Source organism: Rhinoraja longicauda, chromosome 32, assembly GCF_053455715.1.
Source record: "Rhinoraja longicauda isolate Sanriku21f chromosome 32, sRhiLon1.1, whole genome shotgun sequence".
NCBI classification, from domain to species: Eukaryota; Metazoa; Chordata; class Chondrichthyes; order Rajiformes; family Arhynchobatidae; genus Rhinoraja; species Rhinoraja longicauda.
The window spans coordinates 758,648-783,561 of NC_135984.1; the positions used below are offsets into that span (position 1 = coordinate 758,648).

The 24,914-nt window shown below is 53.2% G+C and overlaps 1 protein-coding gene across 1 annotated transcript in view; it reads left to right on the plus strand.

The window, feature by feature from the left end:
- The window catches only part of zbtb16a (zinc finger and BTB domain containing 16a), a 163,965-nt gene that overhangs the window by 61,400 nt on the left and 77,651 nt on the right, over positions 1-24,914 (plus strand). The window contains exon 3 of the mRNA XM_078426550.1: positions 12,845-12,942. Coding sequence (XP_078282676.1) covers positions 12,845-12,942 — 98 coding nt within the window. The remainder of the gene's footprint in view (positions 1-12,844; positions 12,943-24,914) is intronic.

Below are 24,914 nucleotides of genomic sequence, written 5' to 3' on the forward strand. Positions count from 1 at the left end.
TGTAAGCCAGCCAGGTGTCTGTGTGCTGCATGTGTACATCATGCTGTGGGCTGCTGGGAAGTTTTCTTTGGGTCTGAATCAAAACTATTGTTCAAATCCCTGGCACTGGAATGTGAATGTAGGCTGGCATTCTGTACAGTACTGAGGAGCACTGCCAAAGAAATGCCCCCCCCCATCTCCTTCCTAAAGGTACATCCTTTTATTCTGAGCTGTGCCCTCTGGTCCTAGACTCTCCCACTAGTGGAAACATCCTCTCCACATCCACTCTATCCAGGCCGCTCACTATTCAGTAAGTTTAAATGAGGTCCCCCCTCATCCTTCTAAACTCCAGTGAGTTCAGGCCCAGAGCCTTCAGACACTCATCGTAGGTTAACCCAATCATTCCTGGGATCATTCGTGTAAACCTCTTCTGGACCCTCCCCAGAGCCAGTACATCCTTCCTCAGATACGGGGCCCACATTTGCTCACAGTGTGGCCTGACCAGCGCCTTGTAAAGCCTCAGCATTGCATCCCTGTTTTTTGTGTTCTAGTCCTCTTGAAATAAATGCGTTACCTGTCCTCACTCCTGATTCCACTTCCGATTCTGCCTGCTTTGCCATTCTGTAATTGCTGAACATTGTAGAAATGGACGTGGGCCTCAGCAGTAAGGTAGCCGTGATGTTTGAGGGGAAAGGAGAGAGAGAGAGAGAGGGTGAAATGCCCAACTCTGAGACGAGGCTGAGCCTGGCTCTCGGAAGCTGCAGGTGACGGGTTGCAAACGGTGCGTTCTGAGTTAGACGTGTTGCTTTGGGATTTGATTACACTGTAGTGAGGTTACATGCAAAGCCTGAGTTGGAGTGCAGGGCCTCTGGTGCAAGGAGAACCAATAATAATAATATTATGAGAAACTGGTCACAAAACCATTGAGAGCAATTCATTCTGTTGGAAGTTAAACAGCAATCAAGAAAACTCTAGCCGCCAAGCCTCCCCTCTTGCATAATAGAGCAGCAAAAGATCTTATTAAATATTTGAGCAAGTGAAGTAATTGATAGCAGATCAGAGAATTCAATTCACCACTCCACCCTCTACTTGCAGTCTGAAGAAGGGTCCCGACCCAAAACGTTACCCGTCCTTTTTCTCCACAGATGCTGCCTGACCCGCTGAGTTACTCCAGCACTCTGTGTCCATGTTCTCCACAGATGCTGCCTGACCCGCTGAGTTACTCCAGCACTTTGTGTCCATGTTCTCCACAGATGCTGCCTGACCCGCTGAGTTACTCCAGCACTCTGTGTCCATGTTCTCCACAGATGCTGCCTGACCCGCTGAGTTACTCCAGCACTCTGTGTCTATCTTTGATATCAACCAGTAACTACAGTTCCTTGTTTCTCCATGTTGTCTGTTCCTTGCCCTGTTTGTCATGAACATGTTTTGTTGGTGTAGCCTCGTGTTCAAGCTGCCGTCAGCGTTTGTGTTATCCTCAGTTTAATTCCTCGGTGGTGAGTTATCATTTGTACCACAGAACACACTTCATGCCCTTCGTCCCCTCTTGTCATACTAGCCCACGTCGCTCCCAGTGCACAGACCCATTCAATGGAGCTAGGCTGGTGGGTGGGGGGGGCTAGGTTGGTGGGTGGGGGCTAGGGTGGAGGAGTTAGGTTGGTGGGTGTGGGAGCTAGGTTGGTGGGTGGGGGCTAGGTTGGTGGGTGGGGTGGAGGAGCTAGGTTGGTGGGTGGGGGCTAGGTTGGTGGGTGGGGGCTAGGTTGGTGGGTGGGGGCTAGGTTGGTGGGTGGGGGCTAGGTTGGTGGGTGGGGGCTAGGTTGGTGGTTGGGGGGGCTAGGTTGGTGGGTGGGGGAGCTAGGTTGGTGGGTGGGGGCTAGGTTGGTGGGTGGGGGCTAGGTTGGTGGAGCTAGGTTGGTGGGGTGGGGGAGCTAGGTTGGTGGGGTGGGGTGGCTAGGTTGGTGGGTGGGGGCTAGGTTGGTGGGTGGGGTGGGGGAGCTAGGTTGGTGGGTGGGGGCTAGGTTGGTGGGTGGGGGAGCTAGGTTGGTGGGGTGGGGGGGGCTAGGTTGGTGGGTGGGGGGGCTAGGTTGGTGGGTGGGGGGGCTAGGTTGGTGGGTGGGGGCTAGGTTGGTGGGTGGGGGCTAGGTTGGTGGGTGGGGGCTAGGTTGGTGGGTGGGGGCTAGGTTGGTGGGTGGGGGCTAGGTTGGTGGGTGGGGGAGCTAGGTTGGTGGGGTGGGGGGGCTAGGTTGGTGGGGTGGGGGGGCTAGGTTGGTGGGGTGGGGGGGCTAGGTTGGTGGGTGGGGGCTAGGTTGGTGGGTGGGGTGGGGGAGCTAGGTTGGTGGGTGGGGGCTAGGTTGGTGGGGGAGGAGGGAGCAAGTCTGGGGGGGGGGGGGGGTGTGGGGAGAGAGAGCAAGGCTGGGAACGATGGCAAGATTGAGGTGTGGGGTGGTGCATCCTCGGCCTGGCATGTTGGAGGTGTTGCTCATTTATGGTCCGCACTGACACACTAACAACTACATGTTGAGCAGAGCAAACCTACACTGCCTTGCTGAGCGTGGCTGCTAAGTGTTAGAGGAGTTGTGCCAGCAGATGAGTGAGGGGCTGTTTTAGAGGATTGTGTTGCTTCCCCCTCCCCCTTTGAAGTGCACAGGCCCATGTAATGACTAGCAGCTTGCCAGAGGTCCTGACTTTGTTCAGTGTTTGTTTGTTCTTGGCAATCCATTCTTGGACAGATTTGCCCCTTGGGTGCAAGGAATGTGAGTCCTGCTTCCGTGACCATTCCTTCCCACAGCTGTTGTTTTAAGGACAAACACTGCAGCCTCTGCTTCCCTCCTCCCCCAGCAGTTATTTTATTTCTAGCGACACTGAGACCAGGGGGGGGGGGGGGGGGGGTGACCTGAGTATGGCCATCTCTGTCCTCTCCAATCCAGTTTTGCAGACTGCAGGCTGGCTGAGACGGCCAGCCTTCCACGGTGGCCATCGATGGGGAGGTGTGGTGGGAAGGGTTTCTCTGCCTAGACTTTCACAGCTCTTGTGACTCTGAAGACGAGGGTGTACTAAACAATTAACACTCTGTTTGGGTACAGCAAGTAATGAAGGCATGGAGGATAAGATGTCATTAATTACAATGAGTTCCATTTCCATTTGTTTGAAGCCCTCGTGACCACAGCTGGCCTCGTTCACTAATTCCGTTTGTGTTGTGTGGCCCAATGTCACGTTGCAGGTTTTGCAAGGATGGGCGTACCTGCAGGAACTGCGTGTGTGTAATGCACAACCTGCACTTGTCCATGGGCTGGGCACATGCACGAAACTGCAGATGCTGGAATCCTGAGGAAAACACAGTGCTGGAGGAACTCAACAGGTCAGGCAGCATCTGGGGAGGGGTGATCATCTGATGCTGCCTGACCATCCGAATTCCTCCAGAACTTTGTATTTTGCTATGTTCTGGGTTCCTGCTCCTCCCCACTAGAACTTTCCATCAACTTCACCCTTGACTTTCCTCGACTCTTCCGGGCGGCTCGTGCACTTCCTTCCTGACTTTGCTCCTCCATTCCCAGCAGGAGCACTGGTGGTCGGTGTGGACTCGGTGGGCATGCTGCATCTCTAAACTAAATTAGACTAGGGTATATCAGCAGAGCCCAGGAAATGGGCAGGAGGGTTAGTCATCCACCAGGCATGGTTTGCATGGGCACCTTCTGCTCTGGTGCCTGCCGCTGCCTATTCTTGGCCATCCATTCCTGTGGGGATCAGTGATCGTTGATCGGGACTGGAGCTGGGATTCCCATCCTACTCGTTCACTCTGGGATCCCGACTTATTCAATGTAAGCTCACCGCAGTTAGGCTGGGCTGGGCACAGAGTGCTGGAATAACGCAGTGAGTCAGGCAGCATCTCTGGAGATAAAGAATGGCTGGGACCTTTCTTCAACCTCACGTTTCGAGTTGGGACACTTCAGACAGCTGCCTGTTTTTGTAATCCAGCATCTGCAGTTCCTTGTTTCTACATTTTGAGCCGAGATGATTTCTGCCATCTCTCTCTCTCTCTCTCTCTCATCTGATGGGCACCGTGCAAGCTTGCTGCCATTGTAGAGATTTGCATCTTGAGACAGAATATTTGATCCAGTCGAGTATTTGAGCACTTGATGGAGACTGAGGTATTATTGCAGTCCCAGGGCAGGGCTGCAACATTGAAGTCCCAGGGCAGGGCTGCAATACTGCAGTCCCAGGGCAGGGCTGCAGTCCCAGGGCAGGGCTGCAACACTGCAGTCCCAGGGCAGGGCTGCAGTATTGCAGTCCCAGGGCAGAGATGCAGTCCCAGGGCAGGGCTGCAATACTGCAGTCCCAGGGCAGAGCTGCAATACTGCAGTCCCAGGGCAGAGATGCAGTCCCAGGGCAGGGCTGCAGTATTGCAGTCCCAGGGCAGAGATGCAGTCCCAGGGCAGGGCTGCAACATTGAAGTCCCAGGGCAGGGCTGCAACATTGAAGTACCAGGGCAGGGCTGCAATACTGCAGTCCCAGTGCAGAGCTGCAACACTGCAGTCCCAGGGCAGGGCTGCAGTATTGCAGTCCCAGGGCAGAGATGCAGTCCCAGGGCAGGGCTGCAATACTGCAGTCCCAGGGCAGGGCTGCAACATTGAAGTCCCAGGGCAGAGCTGCAACACTGCAGTCCCAGGGCAGGGCTGCAGTATTGCAGTAGTTCCTGTTACTTGTGGGGCAGAATTCCTCTTTGCACGACAATCTTCCATACGTCACCACCAACAATAACCATGTCATCAGGGTTTAAATCACTTGTGATGTTCACCTGCACCAAATACTTTAAAAATAATTCATTGACTGGCATGAATTTTGGATGTGTAATTTTATACGTGCAAGTCGTTGTATTCTTCAGGGTGTAATTTATGTCAAGACTGTGCTGCTTTCTAAAACGTCTCACCGGCAAACTCTCCTAACCAGATAATGGTGACAACGTCAGAGTCTGGAACTCGTTGCCTGAAAGCAAGGTAGAGGCAGGATCTATTTAAACAAAACATATTTTGCAATGTTTGGGAGGGGGTTCAAAAGTATTTGAAGAACCATAACCTAGAAAACTACTGACAAGTTTAGGAGCATAAGTGAAAAGGAATAGCATTTGGCTCCCCTCAGTTCAAATAGTTCCTGATGGATCTTTGATCTCAGTGCCACCTTCCTGCACTTAATCACATATATATTCCTTTAATATCCACAAGTCTGTCACAGTAAATGGGAATATTTTGTGTTTCAATCTAGGAGGTTTCAAGTCCGTGGTCAATGGCAGCTGTCAGTGCAACTCCATCTTCCCATTGCCTGCCGTTGGGCACCCACAACTCAACCCTATCTTTAGCAGAGCTCTTGGTTGGACAATCTCTAAAGTTCACAATGGGTGACGAAATGTCTCCTTGTCTGTCCTAAGTGGCGGACCCTTATTTCCAGGCAGACACACGCTTGTTTTGACTTGTGGGGTGGGTCATTCTGACAGGATGGGAACCCTGTGCTGGACAGTGTGGGGTCAACCACACGCGGAGGTCACTCGGAACTGCTCGACATGTTCCCAATGTTGGGGGAGTCCAGAACCAGGGGTCACAGTTTAAGAATAAGGGGTAGGCCATTTAGAACTGAGATGAGGAAAAACTTTTTCAGTCAGAGAGTTGTAAGTCTGTGGAATTCTCTGCCTCAGAAGGCAGTGGAGGCCAATTCTCTGAATGCATTCAAGAGAGAGCTAGATAGAGCTCTTAAGGATAGCGGAGTCAGGGGGTATGGGGAGAAGGCAGGAACGGGGTACTGATTGAGAATGATCAGCCATGATCACATTGAATGGCGGTGCTGGCTCGAAGGGCCGAATGGCCTCCTCCTGCACCTATTGTCTATTGAGTGACCAGACCGTGCGCGGTGAATGTGGGGGAGTTAATGGGATCTGGTGAGATAACGTGATCAGTGTAACTCTGTGGTTCGTGGTTGGCACGGACTCTGGGTGACTGGACCTGTTTCTGTGCTGTACAATTCTACAATTGTGAAGTTTGCTTCAGGAGACAGTGGTTTAACCCACGCGGGTGGTGGTTTGAGAATGGGATGCTGCATGGTTCTTTATTCAGTCCAGGGACGTTTACATTGCAAGCACGCCCACGTTTATTGTTCATTCCTAATTACCTTTTGAACGGAGTGCCTTTCTAGGCTATTACAGAGGGCAGTTAGATATCTCCATGATGCTTTGGGTCTGAAGACATTTAGGCCAAATGTTTGCAACAAGTCAGATATTTTGGAAAGGATGCTAGTCCTTTTGATTCCAGATATACCTCCTCAACAGAATTTACATTCCCCAATTTCCAGAGGGGAATTTGTAGCTGGGATCATACTCTGGGACTTTGATCCACTCCATTGTCTGACCCAGACTTTGTATGTTTGTGCTGGTGGCCAGGTTGGGCTGAGTATATCTGAGGGTGAGAGCTGGGCACTGACCAGACCACACAATGAACTGTTTCTAACAGCTGTAATTACAGCTCCAGTCCGATTCTGCTTCCTAACTGCATCGATCAGGTCAGGTCATCTGATCAATTAAAATGAAATAACCCAGTCAATCTGGTATTGATTTTGCTGTTTTCAAGGATTGGGCTAAAATGTAGCAGAAGCCAGAAGTGCTTCATTTTTCCTGTTGTCTTCTTGGTAATATTTATCTAACTTGCACAATAGACAATAGGTGCAGGAGGAGGCCATTCGGCCCTTCGAGCCAGCACCACCATTCAATGTGATCATGGCTGATCATTCTCAATCAATACCCCGTTCCTGCCTTCTCCCCATACCCCCTGACTCCGCTATCCTTAAGAGCTCTATCCAGCTCTCTCTTGAATGCATTCAGAGAATTGGCCTCCACTGCCTTCTGAGGCAGAGAATTCCACAGGTTCACAACTCTCTGACTGAAAAAGTTTTTCCTCATCTCAGTTCTAAATGGCCTACCCCTTATTCTTAAACTGTGGCCCGTTGTTCTGGACTCCCCCAACATTGGGAACATGTTTCCTGCCTCTTAACGTGTCGAACCCCTTAATAATATTATACGTTTCGATAAGATCTCCTCTCATCCTTCTAAATTCAGGATCCAAGTATCATATGTTGAAAGACTGGAGCGACTAGTGTATACAAGCCTAGTCGCTCCAGTGTTTCAACATATGATACTTGGATCCTGAAAAGAAAATCTGTCAGTAAGATGGGAATTTAGAAGATGTAATGAGTGTTGTTCCATCCTGTTGGTTTCCTGATTGCAAGTAATATCTGCTTTGCGTATCTGTTGGATTGTTGACCACAATACCTGCCCTTGTATAGCAGGCCAGGCTGTGAGAGTCAGAGCAGGTATAATTACGCACATAGATGGGAGCGATTCTGCCCATCCTACGCACAGGGAGTTTGAGAAACTATCCCATTTGTCTTTCCGTTTAATTTTCAATTACTTTCAATACTGCACCTCTCGAGTAACTTCTGGAAAAGAAAATCTTTTGAACAGGGGTAGCACGGTGGTGCAGAGGGTAGAGCTGCTGCCTGACAGCGCCCGGGACCCGGGTTTGATGCTGACCTTGGCTGGTGCTGTCTGCGTGGAGTTTGCACGTTCTCCCTGTGACACTGTGGGCAGCTCTAGTTTCTTCCCACATCCCAAAGATGTGCGTGTTTGTAGGTCAATCGGCCCTGTGGTGTAGGGAGTGGATGGGGAAGTGGGAAAACATAGAACGAGGGTGAACGGGTGAATGATGGGCAGATTGGAGTTGCTCGGTCAAACAGCTTTTTGTCACGTTGCACCCCTCCCGACCCTTATGAATTTGGCCGAAAGTTTCCGCTTTCTTATTTCATTTCCGCCATTCTGATTTCGCCTCACGTTTTTCCGCAAAACACACGTCTCGCCGCTGTACTTGCCCTGCCCCGCCGCTGGCCCCGCCCCGCCGCTGGCTCCGCCCCGCCGCTGGCCCCGCCCCGTCGCTGGCCCCGCCCCGTCGCTGGCCCCGCCCCGCCGCTGTACTTGCCCCATCCAACCTCGCCGCTGGCCCAGCCTCACTGCTAGCCTTGCCATTGTACTCACCTCGCATCTCACCGCTGGTCTCGCTACGCCGCCCGCCCGGCCTCGCCTTGTCACTGGCCCAGCCTCACCTCGCCTCTCATCGCTGGCCTCGCCTCGCTGCGGAACATGAGGCCCGTTGATGTTGAGAGGGGATGTGGGGGAGGGGGTTAAGGTGCGGGGGAGGGGGGCAGTGAAGTGGGAGGAGGGAGTGGGGGTTGGGAGGGTGGAGGAAGGGAGGGGGAGAGTGGGGGTTGGGAGGGTAGTGGGAGAGGAGGGGTGGGGGAGTGGATTTTGGGAGGAGGGGGAGAAGGGAGGACGGGTGGAGAGGAGGGGGGTGGGGGAGGAGTGGGGGGTGGGGAGAGGGGAGGTAGGGTTGGGGGGTGTAGGGGTGGGGGGGCATGGAGCACTGGAGCAAGTATGTCTTCAATTAAATTGGGTATGTGCAGTTTTTCAAATGAAAATCTTTCTTCATGACTTAGTCATAATTTTATGACGATTGTTCTTTTATTCAATACCAAGAGAAGTGGGATTGATGTGTACAGAGAAAGCAAAATAGAAACACAAAACAAAACTATATTTTCTTTGTTGTAAAAAGTATTTCTGTTCAGTAACCTTCCTATAATAGTAGAATATAGTCATGATAGGCCTGACATTTTACATGTAATCCAAGAACTACAGACTGTTGTAAATAATAGTTGTTTTTCACACATGTGCTGTGCATACTTTTTTTTTGCTGAAAAGTTGCATTACGGCCATATTATGAATTTTGATGTAAAATTCTGAATTTTGGACATCAGATGTTGGGAGGGTTTGCATGTTATACCTCCAAACTAAACTAAACCTCAAGATATTGCTCAAAGTAATGAACAAAAACGCGCTGCCTATTGCCTTTTATGTCCTTCCCAGCAGAGTCTGTCTCTGAACCTCGGCTTCCCACATTCACATGACCAACACATTTTACAACACGGCACGACAAGTTAACAAAACAAAGGGTTTTGTTTCAAAGGATGAAACGGCACGGGACAGTGTGGGGCTGGGACATTGTGGTGGGAGGTGGGGGGGGGGGGTCGAGACTGTCTGTGGACTGGGACAGAGGGGCCTTGAGTGACTGAGCCAAGGTGTGGCCTGGTGAGGGGGTGTGGTATGTGGGCCACGATCATGATGGTTTGCAGCAGGGCACTGGGCTGGAGCCGTTTACGGCGGTGGAGATGGGACTGTTTAGGGTGGGGTGGTGTAGATGGGACTGTTTAGGGTGGGGTGCTGGAGATGGGACTGTTTAGGGTGGAGCGGTGTAGATGGGGCCGTTTTGGGTGGGGTGCTGGAGATGGGGCTGGTTTGGGTTTGGGTGTGGAGATGGGACTGTTTAGGGTGGGGCGCTGCAGATGAGGCTGTTTAGGGTGGGGCGGTGCAGATGGAGCTGGTTTGGGTGGGGTGGTGGAGATGGGGCTGGTTTGGGTGTGGAGATGGGACTGTTTAGGGTGGGGCAGTGGAGATGGGACTGTTTGGGGTGGGGCAGTGGAGATGGGACTGTTTGGGGTGGGGCAGTGGAGATGGAGCTGTTTGGAGTGGGGCGGTGCAGATGAGGCTGTTTAGGGTGGGGCGCTGCAGATGGAGCTGGTTTGGGTGAGGAGGTGGAAGTATTTGGAGCACGCCACAAGCTTGCTTTAGGCAGGGTGCTAGAGACGGGGATGTTTGGGGTGGGCTACATGGAACGATGGCTGAAATTGAGGCTTTAGGATAGGGTAGGAAAATAACTCCAGATGCTAGTACAAATAGAAGGCATCACAAAATGCTGCAGTAACTCAGCGGGACAGGCAGCACCTCTGGAGAGAAGGAATAGGTGACGTTTTGGGTCGAGACTCCCCTTCAGACTGAAGAAACGCCACCCGTTCGTTCCTTCTCTCCAGAGATGCTGCCTGTCCCACTGAGTTACTCCAGCATTTTGTGTCTAACTGTGACCACTGGGAGTTTGATCAGGACTGCTGTCCACACAGGCACAAGTGGTTGAGTTTTAGACTTGAACTATCTCGTTGCTGTGTTATTGTAAGAGCCATTGCTGCACAGCGGTCGAATTAATGTTAACTGTGGAAAAACTAAGCGTCTCTCGTCTATAGATCTCCATGGAACTCCATCCACACCCTGGCCCCCCTGCTCCCTGCTTCCCCCCCCCGTCCCCGCGGCCCCCTGCCGCCCCCACCCCCCCAGCCCCCACTCTCATTCCAGCCCCTTGAGTATTCTTGGTTATTAATTTCCCTGCCATTGGTGCACTTGCTTAAAACTTGGCGAAGGTCTTGTACCATTAGTTGTCCTTTCATGGTGCTCTTTATAAAGTCTTCCTCGGTAAAATTATTGCATACCTGGGCTTAATATTGCTTTGTGTAGCATTATATCAAACTTGGTTTGATGTTTGTTCTTGCGAAGGCTGCTGACTGAATACTGGGTGAATGAGATTAGTGGAGATGCCACTTGTTGGTCTGAATGTGGTTGCCTGATGAGCCTGCTCTTGTGCTGACTGACTCTGTCTCCGTGTGCCTGTGAAACACTGTGGTGTCGGTGCAGACCAAATGCTTTACAATGTTGCTCATACTGAGATTTTGAACATCTCTGAGCCACCACTCTTGAATGGTGCATTGGCATTTTGGGGTTTGGTAACTGAGTGCGTTGTTGAGTCAGCACAGGCTTCACTAGAAGGTGAAATAGTTGATGTTGACGTGTCTTCTTCACCAGTCAGTTCCTGCTTCAACAAACTGTCCCAATGGGAATAGAGTGCACAGCAGATACAGTCAGAGGGTGGTGAATCTGTGGGATTCTTTGCCACAGAAGGCAGTGGAGGCCAAGTCAGTCAATACTTTTAAGGCAGAGATAGATAGATTCTTGATTAGTGCGGGTGTCAGAAGTTATGGGGAGAAGGCAGGAGAATAGGGTTAGGAGGGAGAGATAGATCAGCCATGATTAAATGGCGGAGAAGACTCGATGGGCCGAATGGCCTGATTCTGCTGCTATACCTTCTGTCCTGAGGATTGTGCGTGATTACTCCCGTGCTAAGTGATCTCACACCACCTTGCCCAATCCCTCTCATGGAATAGATGCAACGTGCTGGAGAGGAGAGGCAGAGACACAAAAAGCTGCAGTAACTCAGCGGGTCAGGCAGCATCTGTGGAGAGAAGGAATGGGTGATGTTTCGGCTCGAGACCCTCCTTCAGACTAGAATAAACTTGATTCTACACTTGGAGCAGCAGCATTAAGCAATGATGGAAGAGACTGAATAACACCGCAGTGTACAGGTTTACACATCCCAGCATTGAACATGTGGGGAGACTAGAAAATGATGCTGTTTGTGATTTGCAACTCTGCTTCACTTGTCAGGCATTCTCAAAGGGCTTGGTATCAATTGGTAGCAAGTGTGGTTTTGAAATAAAGGCTTCAGTGATGAGACTGGAAAGCTGAGAGGGGTAAGAGGTGGGGGGCAGATGGCTGTTTATCTTTGCTACGTGGGACTGCACTGCAGAGGAGTGCTGGTTGGTTGCGATGTCGTGCGGTTGGCTTTCTGTGGCCCTGTTGCTCTTGTGGTTGTTGATGCAATCTTTTGAATGCTGGCACGTGTTGCGATGTCTTTCTCAAGAGGCAGTTGGTGTGGTTCGGCTTGTACCATTTGAAAGCCCCTCGTGGTTCTGCAACGTAGCCAAGATTGGATCTTAACCATCTGACCCTGCGCACTTTGAGTTTTTATCTTTCCGATGAAAGAGTTGTAATCTAATGAGCATGTACTAAAGGCCCGTTAGTGAGCTGGGACGTGTCTGCAAAGCTCTGTAGTAATACAGACGTAAGGTTTCTGCGTAGGATGGGTCGGAAAAAAGGGTCTCGACCCGAAACGTCAGCTGTTCCTTTTCTCTGAGATGCTGTCTGACCCGCTGAGTTTTTCCAGCGTTTTGTGTCTCTCTTCAAGGTTCAGGGTCAGTTTATTGTCATGGGCATTGTTAAGGTACAGTGAAATTTGAATGACTATACAGCCATACTAAAAAAGGCAAGACACACAACTACATAAATGTTAACATGAACACCCACCACAGCAGCTCCCCCAAGCTCCTCACTGTGATAGAAGGCCAGTCCTCCAGTGTAGGCCGCTCCTCACTGGCCCAGTCTCCAGTGTAGGCCACTCCTCACTGGCCCAGTCTCCAGTGTAGGCCACTCCTCACTGGCAGAGTTTCCAGTGTAGACCGCTCCTCACTGGCCCAGTCTCCAGTGTAGGCCACTCCTCACTGGCAGAGTTTCCAGTGTAGACCGCTCCTCACTGGCCCAGTCTCCAGTGTAGGCCACTCCTCACTGGCAGAGTTTCCAGTGTAGACCGCTCCTCACTGGCCCAGTCTCCAGTGTAGGCCACTCCTCACTGGCCCAGTCTCCAGTGTAGGCCACTCCTCACTGGCAGAGTTTCCAGTGTAGACCGCTCCTCACTGGCCCAGTCTCCAGTGTAGGCCACTCCTCACTGGCAGAATTTCCAGTGTAGGCCGCTCCTCACTGGCAGAGTCTCCAGTGTAGGTCACTCCTCACTGGCCCAGTCTCCAGTGTAGGCCGCTCCTCACTGGCAGAGTTTCCAGTGCAGGCCACTCCTCACTGGCCCAGTCTCCAGTGTAGGCCGCTCCTCACTGGCCCAGTCTCCAGTGTAGGCCACTCCTCACTGGCCCAGTTTCCAGTGTAGGCCGCTCCTCACTGGCAGGTGCATGGAGGTAGATGACTGAGGGGCAGGGTAGTGTGTGGCTGTAACAGTGCATTCCAATCACATTCTATTGACACGTTCTCTCTCGCCTTGTTTTATTGCAGGAAGATGCACAGTGGAATGAAGACCTATGGGTGTGACCTGTGTGGGAAACGGTTCCTGGACAGCTTACGGCTGAGGATGCATCTGCTGTCTCACTCAGGTAACCTGTGGGTCACAAGCCCATTCCCACATCACTCAGGCATGCGTGTACCAAGGGGGTTTGGATATGAGAGGCAGGCTGTGTGCGTGCGTGCGGTATGCTGTGTGTTGTGGTATGCGCCCCTCTCCACCGCCCCGCGTCCTTGCCTGTGGCCTGCGCTGGCTGCTAATGTCTGTTGTTGTGGAGCTGGCAGAGTGCCAGGCTGGGCTGAGAGCCAGTGCTGTGGGTACAGTGTGTACAGTGAACCCACAGCCAAGCTTGTCACAGCCCAAGGCAAGGCAAGGCAAGGGGGGAATGCGTTTCCTCTTCTGTAACAAAGGAGTTCTGATTTTTAAAAATATTTTTTGCTCAATTATATTTAAGTTTAAAAAAATAATAATTTATCTTTCTGACACTGAAAAGCACTTTCCAGTTAATGAAAGCCGTTTAAACAGTAACACTGGATGTGATCTGATGGAGCTGGACACCAGGTCTAGATCCTGCCGTGTCATGACTACGGACTAGATGTTTCTGCCCGTGCTGACTGACGATGGAATAGAACGACCAAGTTAATGGATGGAAATAAAGCAAAGTGGGAGGGGATAGAACAGGGCCGATGGGCCGATTGTCCTGGATCTGTGTTGGAGCCTTACAGGTTGGAGAATGGAGGATAAAGGGATGGTTTGCACGTTCTGGCCTGGTATAATACTGTGGCCATCAGAGGGTTTTCCGTGAACTGTGTACTGATTAGACATGTGTACGAAGGAACTGCAGGTGCTGTTTTAGACCGAAGATAGTCACAAAATGCTGGAGTAACTTAGCGGGTCGGGCAGCATCTCTGGAGAGAAGGAATGGGTGACGTTTCGGGTCGAGACCCTTCTTCAGACTGGTACCAGAGATGCTGTCTGTCCCGCTGAGTTCCTGCAGCTTTGTGTCCAGGTCTATCTACTGATTATACATCCCCCCCAGCACTGACCCTCGTGGTGAGTATTCAACAGGCAGCTTCCTGAACACAGATAGGTCTGGGTAATAAACACGACAGGAAATATGTACACACTTAGGTTGCGAGCGTAAAACCATTATATACAAGGAGATAAAATCATGGCCTCCTAGGATAGAAGACGTCAGGTGCTGTTAAATTATCCGGCCTGATATTCTCGTAACCTGTAGCAACATTAACTGTTTAAACATTCAATTTTAATGAGTCTTCAATGGGTTAACAGCAGTGTATTGTTACCTAGAGTAGAGTGGATTTGCGTTTTTTGTATACAGTTCAGTAATATTCTTGCTCTACACAGCATCTCTGGAGAGAAGGAATGGGTGACGTTTCGGGTCAAGACCCTTCTTCAGACTGTCCCAGAGATGCTGCCTGTCCTGCTGAGTACCGCCTAACTGTGTATAATCATACTTGAGTACCAGAGTGTAGGAATACTAGAGTATACGGAGACAGTGTCCAACGGTCCACACATCTCCAGCACCTCCTTGTATGATTCAAGCCCCCCCCTCTCCCCCTGCCCCCCTCTCCCCTGCCCCCCTCTCCCCCTGCCCCCCTCTCCCCCTGCCCCCCTCTCCCCCTGCCCCCCTCTCCCCCTGCCCCCCTCTCCCCCTGCCCCCCTCTCCCCTGCCCCCCTCTCCCCTGCCCCCCTCTCCCCTGCCCCCCTCTCCCCTGCCCCCCTCTCCCCTGCCCCCCTCTCCCCTGCCCCCCTCTCCCCTGCCCCCTCTCCCCTGCCCCCCTCTCCCCTGCCCCCCTCTCCCCTGCCCCCCTCTCCCCTGCCCCCCTCTCCCCTGCCCCCCTCTCGCCTGCCCCCCTCTCCCCTGCCCCCCTCTCCCCTGCCCCCCTCTCCCCTGCCCCCCTCTCCCCTGCCCCCCTCTCCCCTGCCCCCCTCTCCCTCTGCCCCCCCTCTCCCCCTGCCCCCCTCTCACCCCCCCTCTCCCCCTGCCCCCCTTTCCCCCTGCCCCCCTTTCCCCCTGCCCCCCCCTCCCTCTGCCCCCCCCTCCCTCTGCCCCCCCCTCCCTCTGCCCCCCCCCTACCTCTGCCCCCCCCCTACCTCTGCCCCCCCCTCCCTCTGGCCCCCTGCCCCCCTCTCCCCTGCCCCCCTCTCCCCTGCCCCCCTCTCCCCTGCCCCCCTCTCCCCTGCCCCCCTCTCCCCTGCCCCCCTCTCCCCTGCCCCCCTCTCCCCTGCCCCCCTCTCCCCTGCCCCCCTCTCCCCTGCCCCCCTCTCCCCCTGCCCCCCTCTCCCCCTGCCCCCCTCTCCCCTGCCCCCCTCTCCCCTGCCCCCCTCTCCCCTGCCCCCCTCTCCCCAGCCCCCCTCTCCCCAGCCCCCCTCTCCCCTGCCCCCCTCTCCCCTGCCCCCCTCTCCCCTGCCCCCCTCTCCCCTGCCCCCCTCTCCCCCTGTCCCCCTCTCCCCCTGCCCCCCTCTCCCCCTGCCCCCCTCTCCCCTGCCCCCCTCTCACCCTGCCCCCCTGTCCCCCTGCCCCCCTCTCCCCCCCTGCCCCCCTCGGCCCCTTCCCCCCTCCCCCTGCCCCCCTCTCCCCCTTCCCTTTTCTCCCCTGCCCCCCTCTCCCCCTGCCCCCCCTCTCCCCCTCCCCCTGCTCCCCCTGCCCCCCCGCCCCCCCCTCTCCCCCTGCCCCCCCCCGCCCCCCCTCCCCCTGCCCCCCTCTCCGCCTGCCCCCCTCTCCCCCTGCCCCCCCCTCTCCCCCTGCCCCCCCTCTCCCCCTGCTCCCCTCTCCCCCTGCCCCCCTCTCCCCCTGCCTCCCCCTTCCCCCCTCTCCCCCTGCTCCCCCTGCCCCCCCCTTCTCCTGGTTGGACTGTCTCCAATGTTGCCATCCTGTCATAAACAAGGGGGTCAGTTCAGTGAGGATTTGCTGAATGTGACCTCAATAACATCCTGTCCCATTGTAGCAACCCTCTATTTATAAATCCCAACTCACTTGCAGCACTTTGTCACATTCCAAAGCATCTTCCAAGTGTTTAGACAGACATTTGCCCCCGAGCCGGACAAGGATATTTTTGGACAGATGACACTTTAGTTCTCTGGAGTTTTGGAAAGGTGGAGAGTTGAGGCAGAGACGTGGTGAGGAAGGGAAGGAATGGCAGAGTGTGGAGTTGATCGGTGATGTACGGAACACTAGCCGCACAGAGCGGGGGGGTGGGGGGGGGGGTGCAGGGGGGTGGGGGGTGCAGGTTTGTCCATCTGCAGTGAGCTGCAGTGGGGGCATGAAGACCAGGGCAGTGCATCGTGACGTGCAAGCTTTGCAGGTCGTAGTGGCCATTGTTGGTCTTGCCCCAATGACCGTGCCTTGTCACGTTGGGCTCTGCTGATCGAGGCAGGAAGGAGACGTTTCCTGAGTCGAGGCCGGACAGATCTGGCAGCAAACTGCCCGGCTCCAAACATCACTGATCAGGAGCCCCTGGTTCATCTCGAATGTATTGGATTGGAGGCTATTGAAGAGTTGTTCACATGATAGTCGGCAGCAGCCAAATCCCATTGATGTCCATGGGACCCACATAAATGATACCAGGCTGTCACTGCTTACTTGGCACATGCCTAACCATAAACTCTGTTACCCTAATAACATCTTGCATAATATCTTCTTAGAACATCTTTTTAGGGCGGTACGGTGGCGCAGCGGTAGAGTTGCCGCCTTACAGCGAATGCAGTGCCTGAGACTCAGGTTCGATCCTGACTACGGGCGCTGTCTGTAAGGAGTTTGTACGTTCTCCCCGTGACCTGCGTGGGTTTTCTCCGAGATCTTCAGTTTCCTCCCACACTCTAAAGACGTACAGGTATGTAGGTTAATTGACTGGGTAAAATGTTTTTAAAAAATTGTCCCTAGTGTGTGTAGGATAGTGTTAATGTGCGGGGATCGCTGGGCGGCGCGGACTCGGTGGGCCGAAGGGCCTGTTTCCGCGCTGTATCTCTAAATCTAAAAAATCTAAAATCTAAACATCAATGGTATGTTGGCATTCATAGCAAGAGGATTTGAGTTTAGGAGCAGGGAGGTTCTGCTGCAGTTGTACAGGGCCTTGGTGAGGCCGCACCTGGAGTATTGTGTACAGTTTTGGTCTCCTAACCTGAGGAAAGACGTTCTTGCCTTAGAGGGAGTACAGAGAAGGTTCACCAGATTGATCCCTGGGATTGTGGGACTTTCATATGAGGAAAGACTGGATAGACTGGGCTTGTACTCGCTGGAATTTAGAAGACTGAGGGGGGATCTTATAGAAACATATAAAATTCTTAAGGGGTTGGAGAGGCTAGATGCGGGAAGATTGTTCCCGATGTTGGGGGAGTCCAGAACCAGGGGTCACAGTTTAAGGATAAGGGGGAAGTCTTTTAGGACCGAGATGAGAAAACATTTCTTCACACAGAGAGTGGTGGGTCTGTGGAATTCTCTGCCACAGAAGGTAGTTGAGGCCAGTTCATTGGCTATATTTAAGAGGGAGTTAGATGTGGCCCTTTTTGCTAAAGGGATCAGGGGGTATGGAGAGAAGGCAGGTACAGGCTACTGAGCTGGATGATCAGCCATGATCATATTGAATGGCGGTGCAGGCTCGAAGGGCCGAATGGCCTACTCCTGCACCTATTTTCTATGTTTCTATGTTTCTAATTCTACTTACCTCAGCTCCTGTGGGTAGATTGCCCACAAGCATTTCATCTTTATGTTATCGGAAAGTCTAAGAGCATTTACTGAGTAAATCATCCAGTGGTTGACTCGCATTATAACCATGCTAATATGCTGATGTTTACTGTGATTATAACCATGCCAGTGTCATGAGAACCTGCAGGTGCGTTTACTGACAGGACCATGTTGTGTCTGCCATTGGATAAAAGACGGGTCTACAGGGGAGAAGAACAACTCACTTTGTACTTCTGTAGATCTTCCAGACTCTGTAAAGAGGTCGTGCCATTCCTCCCCCAAAATGGCTGGCACATCACTGAGCTCAACATCTGTGAATGAAGCATGTGCCTTTTGCCAGCACATCCTTGCGACTAATTCCATTTCCACTGCTGTTGCCTTTTGGAGAGTTGTGTATTAAATGAATCCAGCAGTGGATATTTTTATTTTGTTAGTGTGCGGTTTATTTCCCTCAAGGACCTATCTATAATTGTCATCCTTTGCAAAAAGTACAAAATGTACAAGCTGCCTGTGTCTGCCTGCCAGCTGAGTGACCTGACGATGGCGTAAGTCTGACTGTCACTGTATCATTAGCACATTGCTGAATCACAGAACAGAAACCGCACAAGTCGTTACACTTGGTTCGCCCTTGGAAAATATCTTGCGTGATGCATTCTTAGTTGAACAACTCTCATTGCCCCCACTTCTGGGGATATGTGGTACCTGAGAGCATTTCTTTTATTTAACTGTAGGAAAATAACTGTAGATGCTGCTACAAATCAAAGGTATTTATTCCACAAAATGCTGGTGTAACTCAGCGGGTCAGGCAGCATCTCAGGAGAGAAGGAATGGGTGACGTTTCGGGTCAAGACCCTTCTTCAGACTCACAACACTGTGAAGATGGGTCTCGACCCGAAACGCCACCCATTCCATCTCTCCTGAGATGCTGCCTGACCCGCTGAGTTACTCCAGCATTTTGTGAATAAATATAATTTATTTAACTGGTGCATCAAGATGCTATGAAGCTTGTTAAACCATGTGGTTGAATTTCTACCATATCAATGTTCCCACCTATTCCCATATCTCCTGATGCATCTTAGATTTGTCAGTCTCTGCACCCCGCTCTGGATATATTGAAGGAATGAGCGTGTGCTATCTGCTGGACGGGGCATTCAGAGTCCTCTGGCTGATTCTTTTTCCCCAATTCTGTCCTCGCTGTTCTGTACACTTCCAGCCTGCAAGAACAACTTCTTGGAATCTGCTCTGTTCAAACCTCTGGGGATTTTATAGTTTAAGCTCCTTAACAAATACGTTCCAGGTATAAGCCGACTTGCATTTGACAGGCAGTGTACACTTCCCAACCCATTGAAGATGATCACCTTCTGACACGTTGGCATTGAAAGGCCATTGGTGTGATCTTTCCCAATCCAGTGGATTCTGACTGATGCATGTGTGAAGTGTGCTGGGACATCCTACAGCTGGCTTGCTGCAACTTGTCCATCCATGGACCTGCACCGCCCCAGAGTGCTGCACTGAGCTGCACTGCCCCAGAGTGCTGCACTGAGCTGCACTGCCCCAGAGTGCTGCACTGAGCTGCACTGAGCTGCACTGCCCCAGAGTGCTGCACTGCCCCAGAGTGCTGCACTGAGCTGCACTGCCCCAGAGTGCTGCACTGAGCTGCACTGCCCCAGAGTGCTGCACTGAGCTGCACTGCCCCAGAGTGCTGCACTGAGCTGCACTGCCCCAGAGTGCTGCACTGAGCTGCACTGCCCCAGAGTGCTGCAGTCACCATCAGTGGACAAAACTCACCATCAACCTCAAACCGAATAAAATTGGTTCCATTTATTTGCCGCCCCCTTGAGTCATGACTCTATTCTATGAAAGTATTCTCTTTCTCTTATTCACTGTCAGTTTCCCCTCCAAGGCTTGGGCCTAGGTCTCTCAGCACGTCCCACACCCGCCCCACACCCGCCCCACACCCGCCCCACACCACCCCACACCCCCCCCACACCGCCCCACACCCCCCCCAACACCCGCCCCACACACCCCCCCACACCCCCCACACCGCCACCCCCCCCACACCCGCCCCACTGCCCCACAGCGGGGTTTCTGTGGGTTGCAAATGGCATCGTGTAAACATACACATTTTCTCTTCTTCCTTTCCCCAGAATGGGGCAGAGTGAGGTCGGAGCCGGTCCGTATCAAGCCCTCCCCCTCCCCCCCCCCCCCCCCCCCCCCCCCCGATCCTGACACGTTGCTGTGAATGTGGGTGAAAGTAAACAAGTCCCTTTCTCCCCCAAGAGTTAAAACGGTTGCAAGGCTGTAATCCTCTTCATTCTTTCCTTAAACCTGCCCTTCATAAATATTGTAAACACAAGCTCTCTACTTCATTATTGTTTTAAACCAGAGAGGGTGAGAGTGCTCTGGGGGGGGGGAATGCTGGCGGACTTCTCTCTCGGAGTTGGCTGGGTGTCAGCCATGTCCCTGGAATGATGTCATGGGCCAGTGGTAGATCTCAATGTTCAGCCAGGATTGCAGGCACTAGTGACAGCTGTGGCTGGGAACATGCTGTACTAGACCTTACCCTGAATCAGCTCCACCGCTCCACAAGGCAGGGGGGGGGGGAGGAGAGGGAACCGAATAACAGCACAAACTCCATTGCCCTTCTGCATTGTGACATTGCCTGGACAGCCAATATTTATAGACAATAATCTCCCCCTCCATCCCTAAACCCGAGAGCTTCTGTGCTGTTGTGTTGTGGCTGTGTTGGGCCTGTGTTGGGCTGTGAGCTTCTGTGCTGTTGTGTTGGGGCTGTGTTGGGCCTGTGTTGGGGCTGTGTTGGGGCTGTGTTGGGGCTGTGTTGGGGCTGTGAGCTTCTGTGCTGTTGTGTTGGGGCTGTGTTGGGCTGTGAGCTTCTGTCCTGTTGTGTTGGGCCTGTGTTGGGCCTGCGTTGGGCCTGTGTTGGGCCTGCGTTGGGCCTGCGTTGGGCCTGCGTTGGGCCTGCGTTGGGCCTGCGTTGGGCCTGCGTTGGGCCTGCGTTGGGCCTGTGTTGGGCCTGTGTTGGGCCTGTGTTGGGTAGTGAGGATGCTGAAACTCTGCCATGGCCTGGAGGTCGGTGCCACAGTGGGGTGATTTGGTATTCTGCTCTACACACGGGCGTCTGGGAATTCTGCATGCAGCACAGCGTACGTTGTTGGAGGCAGAGTGGATGCTGTGTTGGCACCTCTGTAGGTAGCAAGCATCAGCATGTTTTTTTGAACTAAGTACATAATTCCCTTTTGCTGGTTGAGCGTTGGCAGGGCTGGTATGTTGATACAAGTTGGGCAGCACTCAATGGATGAGTTTAATGAATTCAATAACAGTTGCAGCATTGCTTCAGAAAGGGGGAATTAACCTTCAAAGGGTCACAGGACAGATGCTCAGTTTAGAGATGCAACGTGGAAACAGCCTTCAGCCACTGGGCCCACGCTGGCCAGCGATCACCCCTGCACACCGGACAACTTATAGAGGCCGATTAGCCAAACCTGCACCTCCTCATAGTGTGGTTGGAATCTGGAGCACCCAGAGAAAACGCACACGGTCACGGAGAGCACGTACAAACTCCACACAGACAGCACCCGTAGTCAGGACCGAACCCGGCGCCGTGAGGCAGCAACTCTGCCGCTGTGCCACCGTGCCACCCATGACCAAGGACGTGTGCGTTCTGCCCCTGCACAGTTATTCACCCACATCCAACTGTAGTTTTCTTCTTTTAGTTTTCATTTACTGTTGAAGTCACAGGCAGGATTGGCACACCTTTAACATGTTGTGCAGGAATGGACTGCAGATGCTGGTTTACACCGAGGATAGACACAAAATGCTGGAGTAACTCAGCGGGACAAGCAGCTGTCTGGATAGAAGCTTCTCTCTCCACAGATGCTGCCTGCCCCGCTGTGTTACGCCAGCATTTTGTGTCAACCTGGAACATGTTCTCTACTCTCGGACATGATCTCTCCCTCCCCAGTCCTCCCTCCTAGTCTTCCGTAAGATGTTGATCAAAGTTTGCTTCCACAGCCGCACGTGTTTCTACTCCTACATAAGTGTTTAGTCTCGCCCTAGCATAGGCCCACCCATAGGCCCACCCATAGGCCCACCCATAGGCCCACCCATAGGCCCACCCATAGGCCCACCCATTGCTCTGCCCATCTCCACCTTTTCTGCTACTGAAAACTAACTCGTTTTCTTTCTATTCTGATTGCAGTGAAGAGTCCCAGACTTGAACTGTGAATGGTTTCTCTCCGCAGTTGCTAACTGTGCTAGCTATGCCACTGAGTGTCTCTTGGCTTCCAGCCTGAAGGTTACAACATTCCAGATGCTTATCTTTGCACTATATATTTAGGATGTTTTCTTCCACCTGTCATCGAGCAGCAAGTTCCAGCTGACCATGGCACTGTTGGTGATGAAGGCTGGACCTTAACCCCCCTCCTTGTGCCGAGCCCACAGAGGGAATGGGCTACTCCACAACTGCTCTATCTAGACCCCTCAAATTTGTGCATTCCAGATACATTCCACCTCTGGCCATTCTGATCCGAGGATAACTAGCCTGGCCAACCTGTCCTTGTAGCTATGTCTCCCAGTGGCAATGCTTCTGCATTGTCCATGTTCCCTCTGGGCCACAGCCGAGTGAGGAGCTGTGATCAGAGCACGATCTGTGTGAACATTTCCCCGTATCTCAGCCTTCAGAAAGAAGGTCATTGAGGAGACTGGGAACTGCAGATGCTGGAATCTTGCATAAATTACAAAGTGCTGGAGTAACTCTGTGGGTCAGTCAGCATCAACGTGGATAGACATCAAACCAAGTATGTTTATATTACATGTTTTATATGAGACTTTGAATGTCACATTTGCAGTATTCCTGGCGGCACATTACAGGAAGGACATGGAGGCTTTGCAGAGTGTGCAGGAGGTTTACTGAAGCTCGCTGCCTGGATGACAGGCTGTTGGCTGCAAGGAGATGGAGTGTGGGAGGCCGACGTACAGCAGGCGTAGAGCCGGTGTACAGTCAGTGTCTCTGTGCCAGGGTGAAAATGGCAAAGGGCATAGCTTTAGGGTGAGAGGAACATCTTTTAAAGGAGATGTGTGGGGGCAAGGTTTTACCCAGAGGGTGGTGGGTGCCTGGAACACACTGCCAGGGGTGGTGGGTGCCGGGAACGCACTGCCAGGGGTGGTGGGTGCCTGGAACGCACTGCCAGGGGTGGTGGGTGCCGGGAACACACTGCCAGGGGTGGTGGGTGCCGGGAACACACTGCCAGGGGTGATGGGTGCCTGGAACGCACTGCCAGGGGTGGTGGGTGCCTGGAACGTACTGCCAGGGGTGATGGGTGCCGGGAACGCACTGCCAGGGGTGGTGGGTGCCTGGAACGCACTGCCAGGGGTGGTTGGTGCCTGGAACGTACTGCCAGGGGTGGCAGTGGAAGCAGAGATTATGCTGAAGTTTAAACGGCTTTGAGATGGACACAGAGAATGGAGAGATATGTATCGTGCGCAGGCAGACAAAATGACTTTACTTGGTGTCATGTTCAGCACCGAGTTTGTGGGCCGAAGGGCCTGATTCTGTACAGTACATTCTACATAATGCAGGGCCACATTGGAAAAGTGTGTTTGGTTTCCGTGTGGACACTCACTGGTTGTTACAGAGAGGAAGTACATTAGATAACATTTTCTGGTGAACGTACTACTTGTCAATAATGTGAGAAGTAAGTGTGAAACTGTTCTGTGGAGACAGTTGCAAACTATCTGCTCTGCTTATCTCCAAACACTCCCTTTCATTCCACCACTGGGTCTCCTCTCAAAACCAATTAGTCTGAATCTGCTGAGCTTAAGGCTGGCGATTCCAGATGGATCTACATTGACCACAGAGCTGTGAGGAGGGTTGGCATTCCCACGCAAGTGTGACCCACGCAATCCCCCCACCACAACCCCCCCCCACCACTACAACCCCCCCCCACCACTACAACCCCCCCCCACCACTACAACCCCCCACCACAACCCCCCCCACCACTACAACCCCCCCACCACTACAACCCCCCCACCCTCCACCACAACCCCCCCACCCTCCACCACAACCCCCCCCACCACTACAACCCCCCCCACCACAACCCCCCCCACCACAAACCCCCCCCCACCACTACAACCCCTCCACCACAACAACCCCCCCACCACAACCCCCCCCACCACTACAATCCCCCCCCACCACTACAACCCCCCCCACCACTACAACCCCCCCCACCACTACAACCCCCCACCACTACAACCCCCCCACCACAACCCCCCCCTCCACCACAACCCCCCCACCACAACCCCCCCCACCACTACAACCCCCCCCACCACAACCCCCCCCACCACAACCCCCCCCCACCACTACAACCCCTCCACCACAACCCCCCCCACCACAACCCCCCCACCACCACAACCCCCCCACCACCACAACCCCCCCCACCACAACCCCCCCCACCACAACCCCCCCCCACCACAACCCCCCCCACCACTACAACCCCCCCCCATCACAACCCCCCCCCACCACAACCCCCCCCCCCACCACAACCCCCCCCCCCCACCACAACCCCCCCCCCACCACAATCCCCCCAACCTCCCCCCTCTATCATGGGGTAGACTGACTCTCTCTCTCTCCCCACCCCCCCCCCCAACTTCCCCCATCTACCATGGGGTAGACTGACTCTCTCCCCCACCCCCAACCCCCCCAACTCCTCCCCCATCTATCATGGGGTAGACTGACTCTCTCCTCCCCCCCCAACACCTCCCCCATCTATCATGGGGTAGACTGACTCCCCACCCACCAAGTTTCTGACCATTAATTGTCCGAATGCAAGTACCGTTTATGTTGCAAAGCTCGATGTCGCACGGCTCATATCAAGTAATTTGACAGAGTTGTCCAGCTGGGAATATTTACAGAAAGGAAAGGTTCGTGTCACTACCGTCACCATTTCTCCCATAACCCTTACCGCCCCAACTAATCCACAACCTGTCAATCTCCATTCAAATAAGCAGTGGCCATCTCGGTGCAGGGGTGGGTGAGGATTCTAGGTTGATGTTTGGGAGTGGGGTGTGCAGCATTACTGAGCGTTTAGCCAAGGCCTGGTCCTCCATCAGTGAATGTTGTAAAGGCAGTAGTGAGGCTGAACTACGGCAGGTGGTGCACTCTATAAACGCCACCCTCTTCCACAAGCAGACCACTACGGGATGCACTGTTCTTTGTTCATACTTTGCCCGTTGTTTTGCCCATTATGAGGATGGAATGTTTCACATTCACTGACCAGAATTCCCCTTGGCTCCCTGGTGGAATTAATGCATCACCTTTGGCAGGGACTTGTACCGTT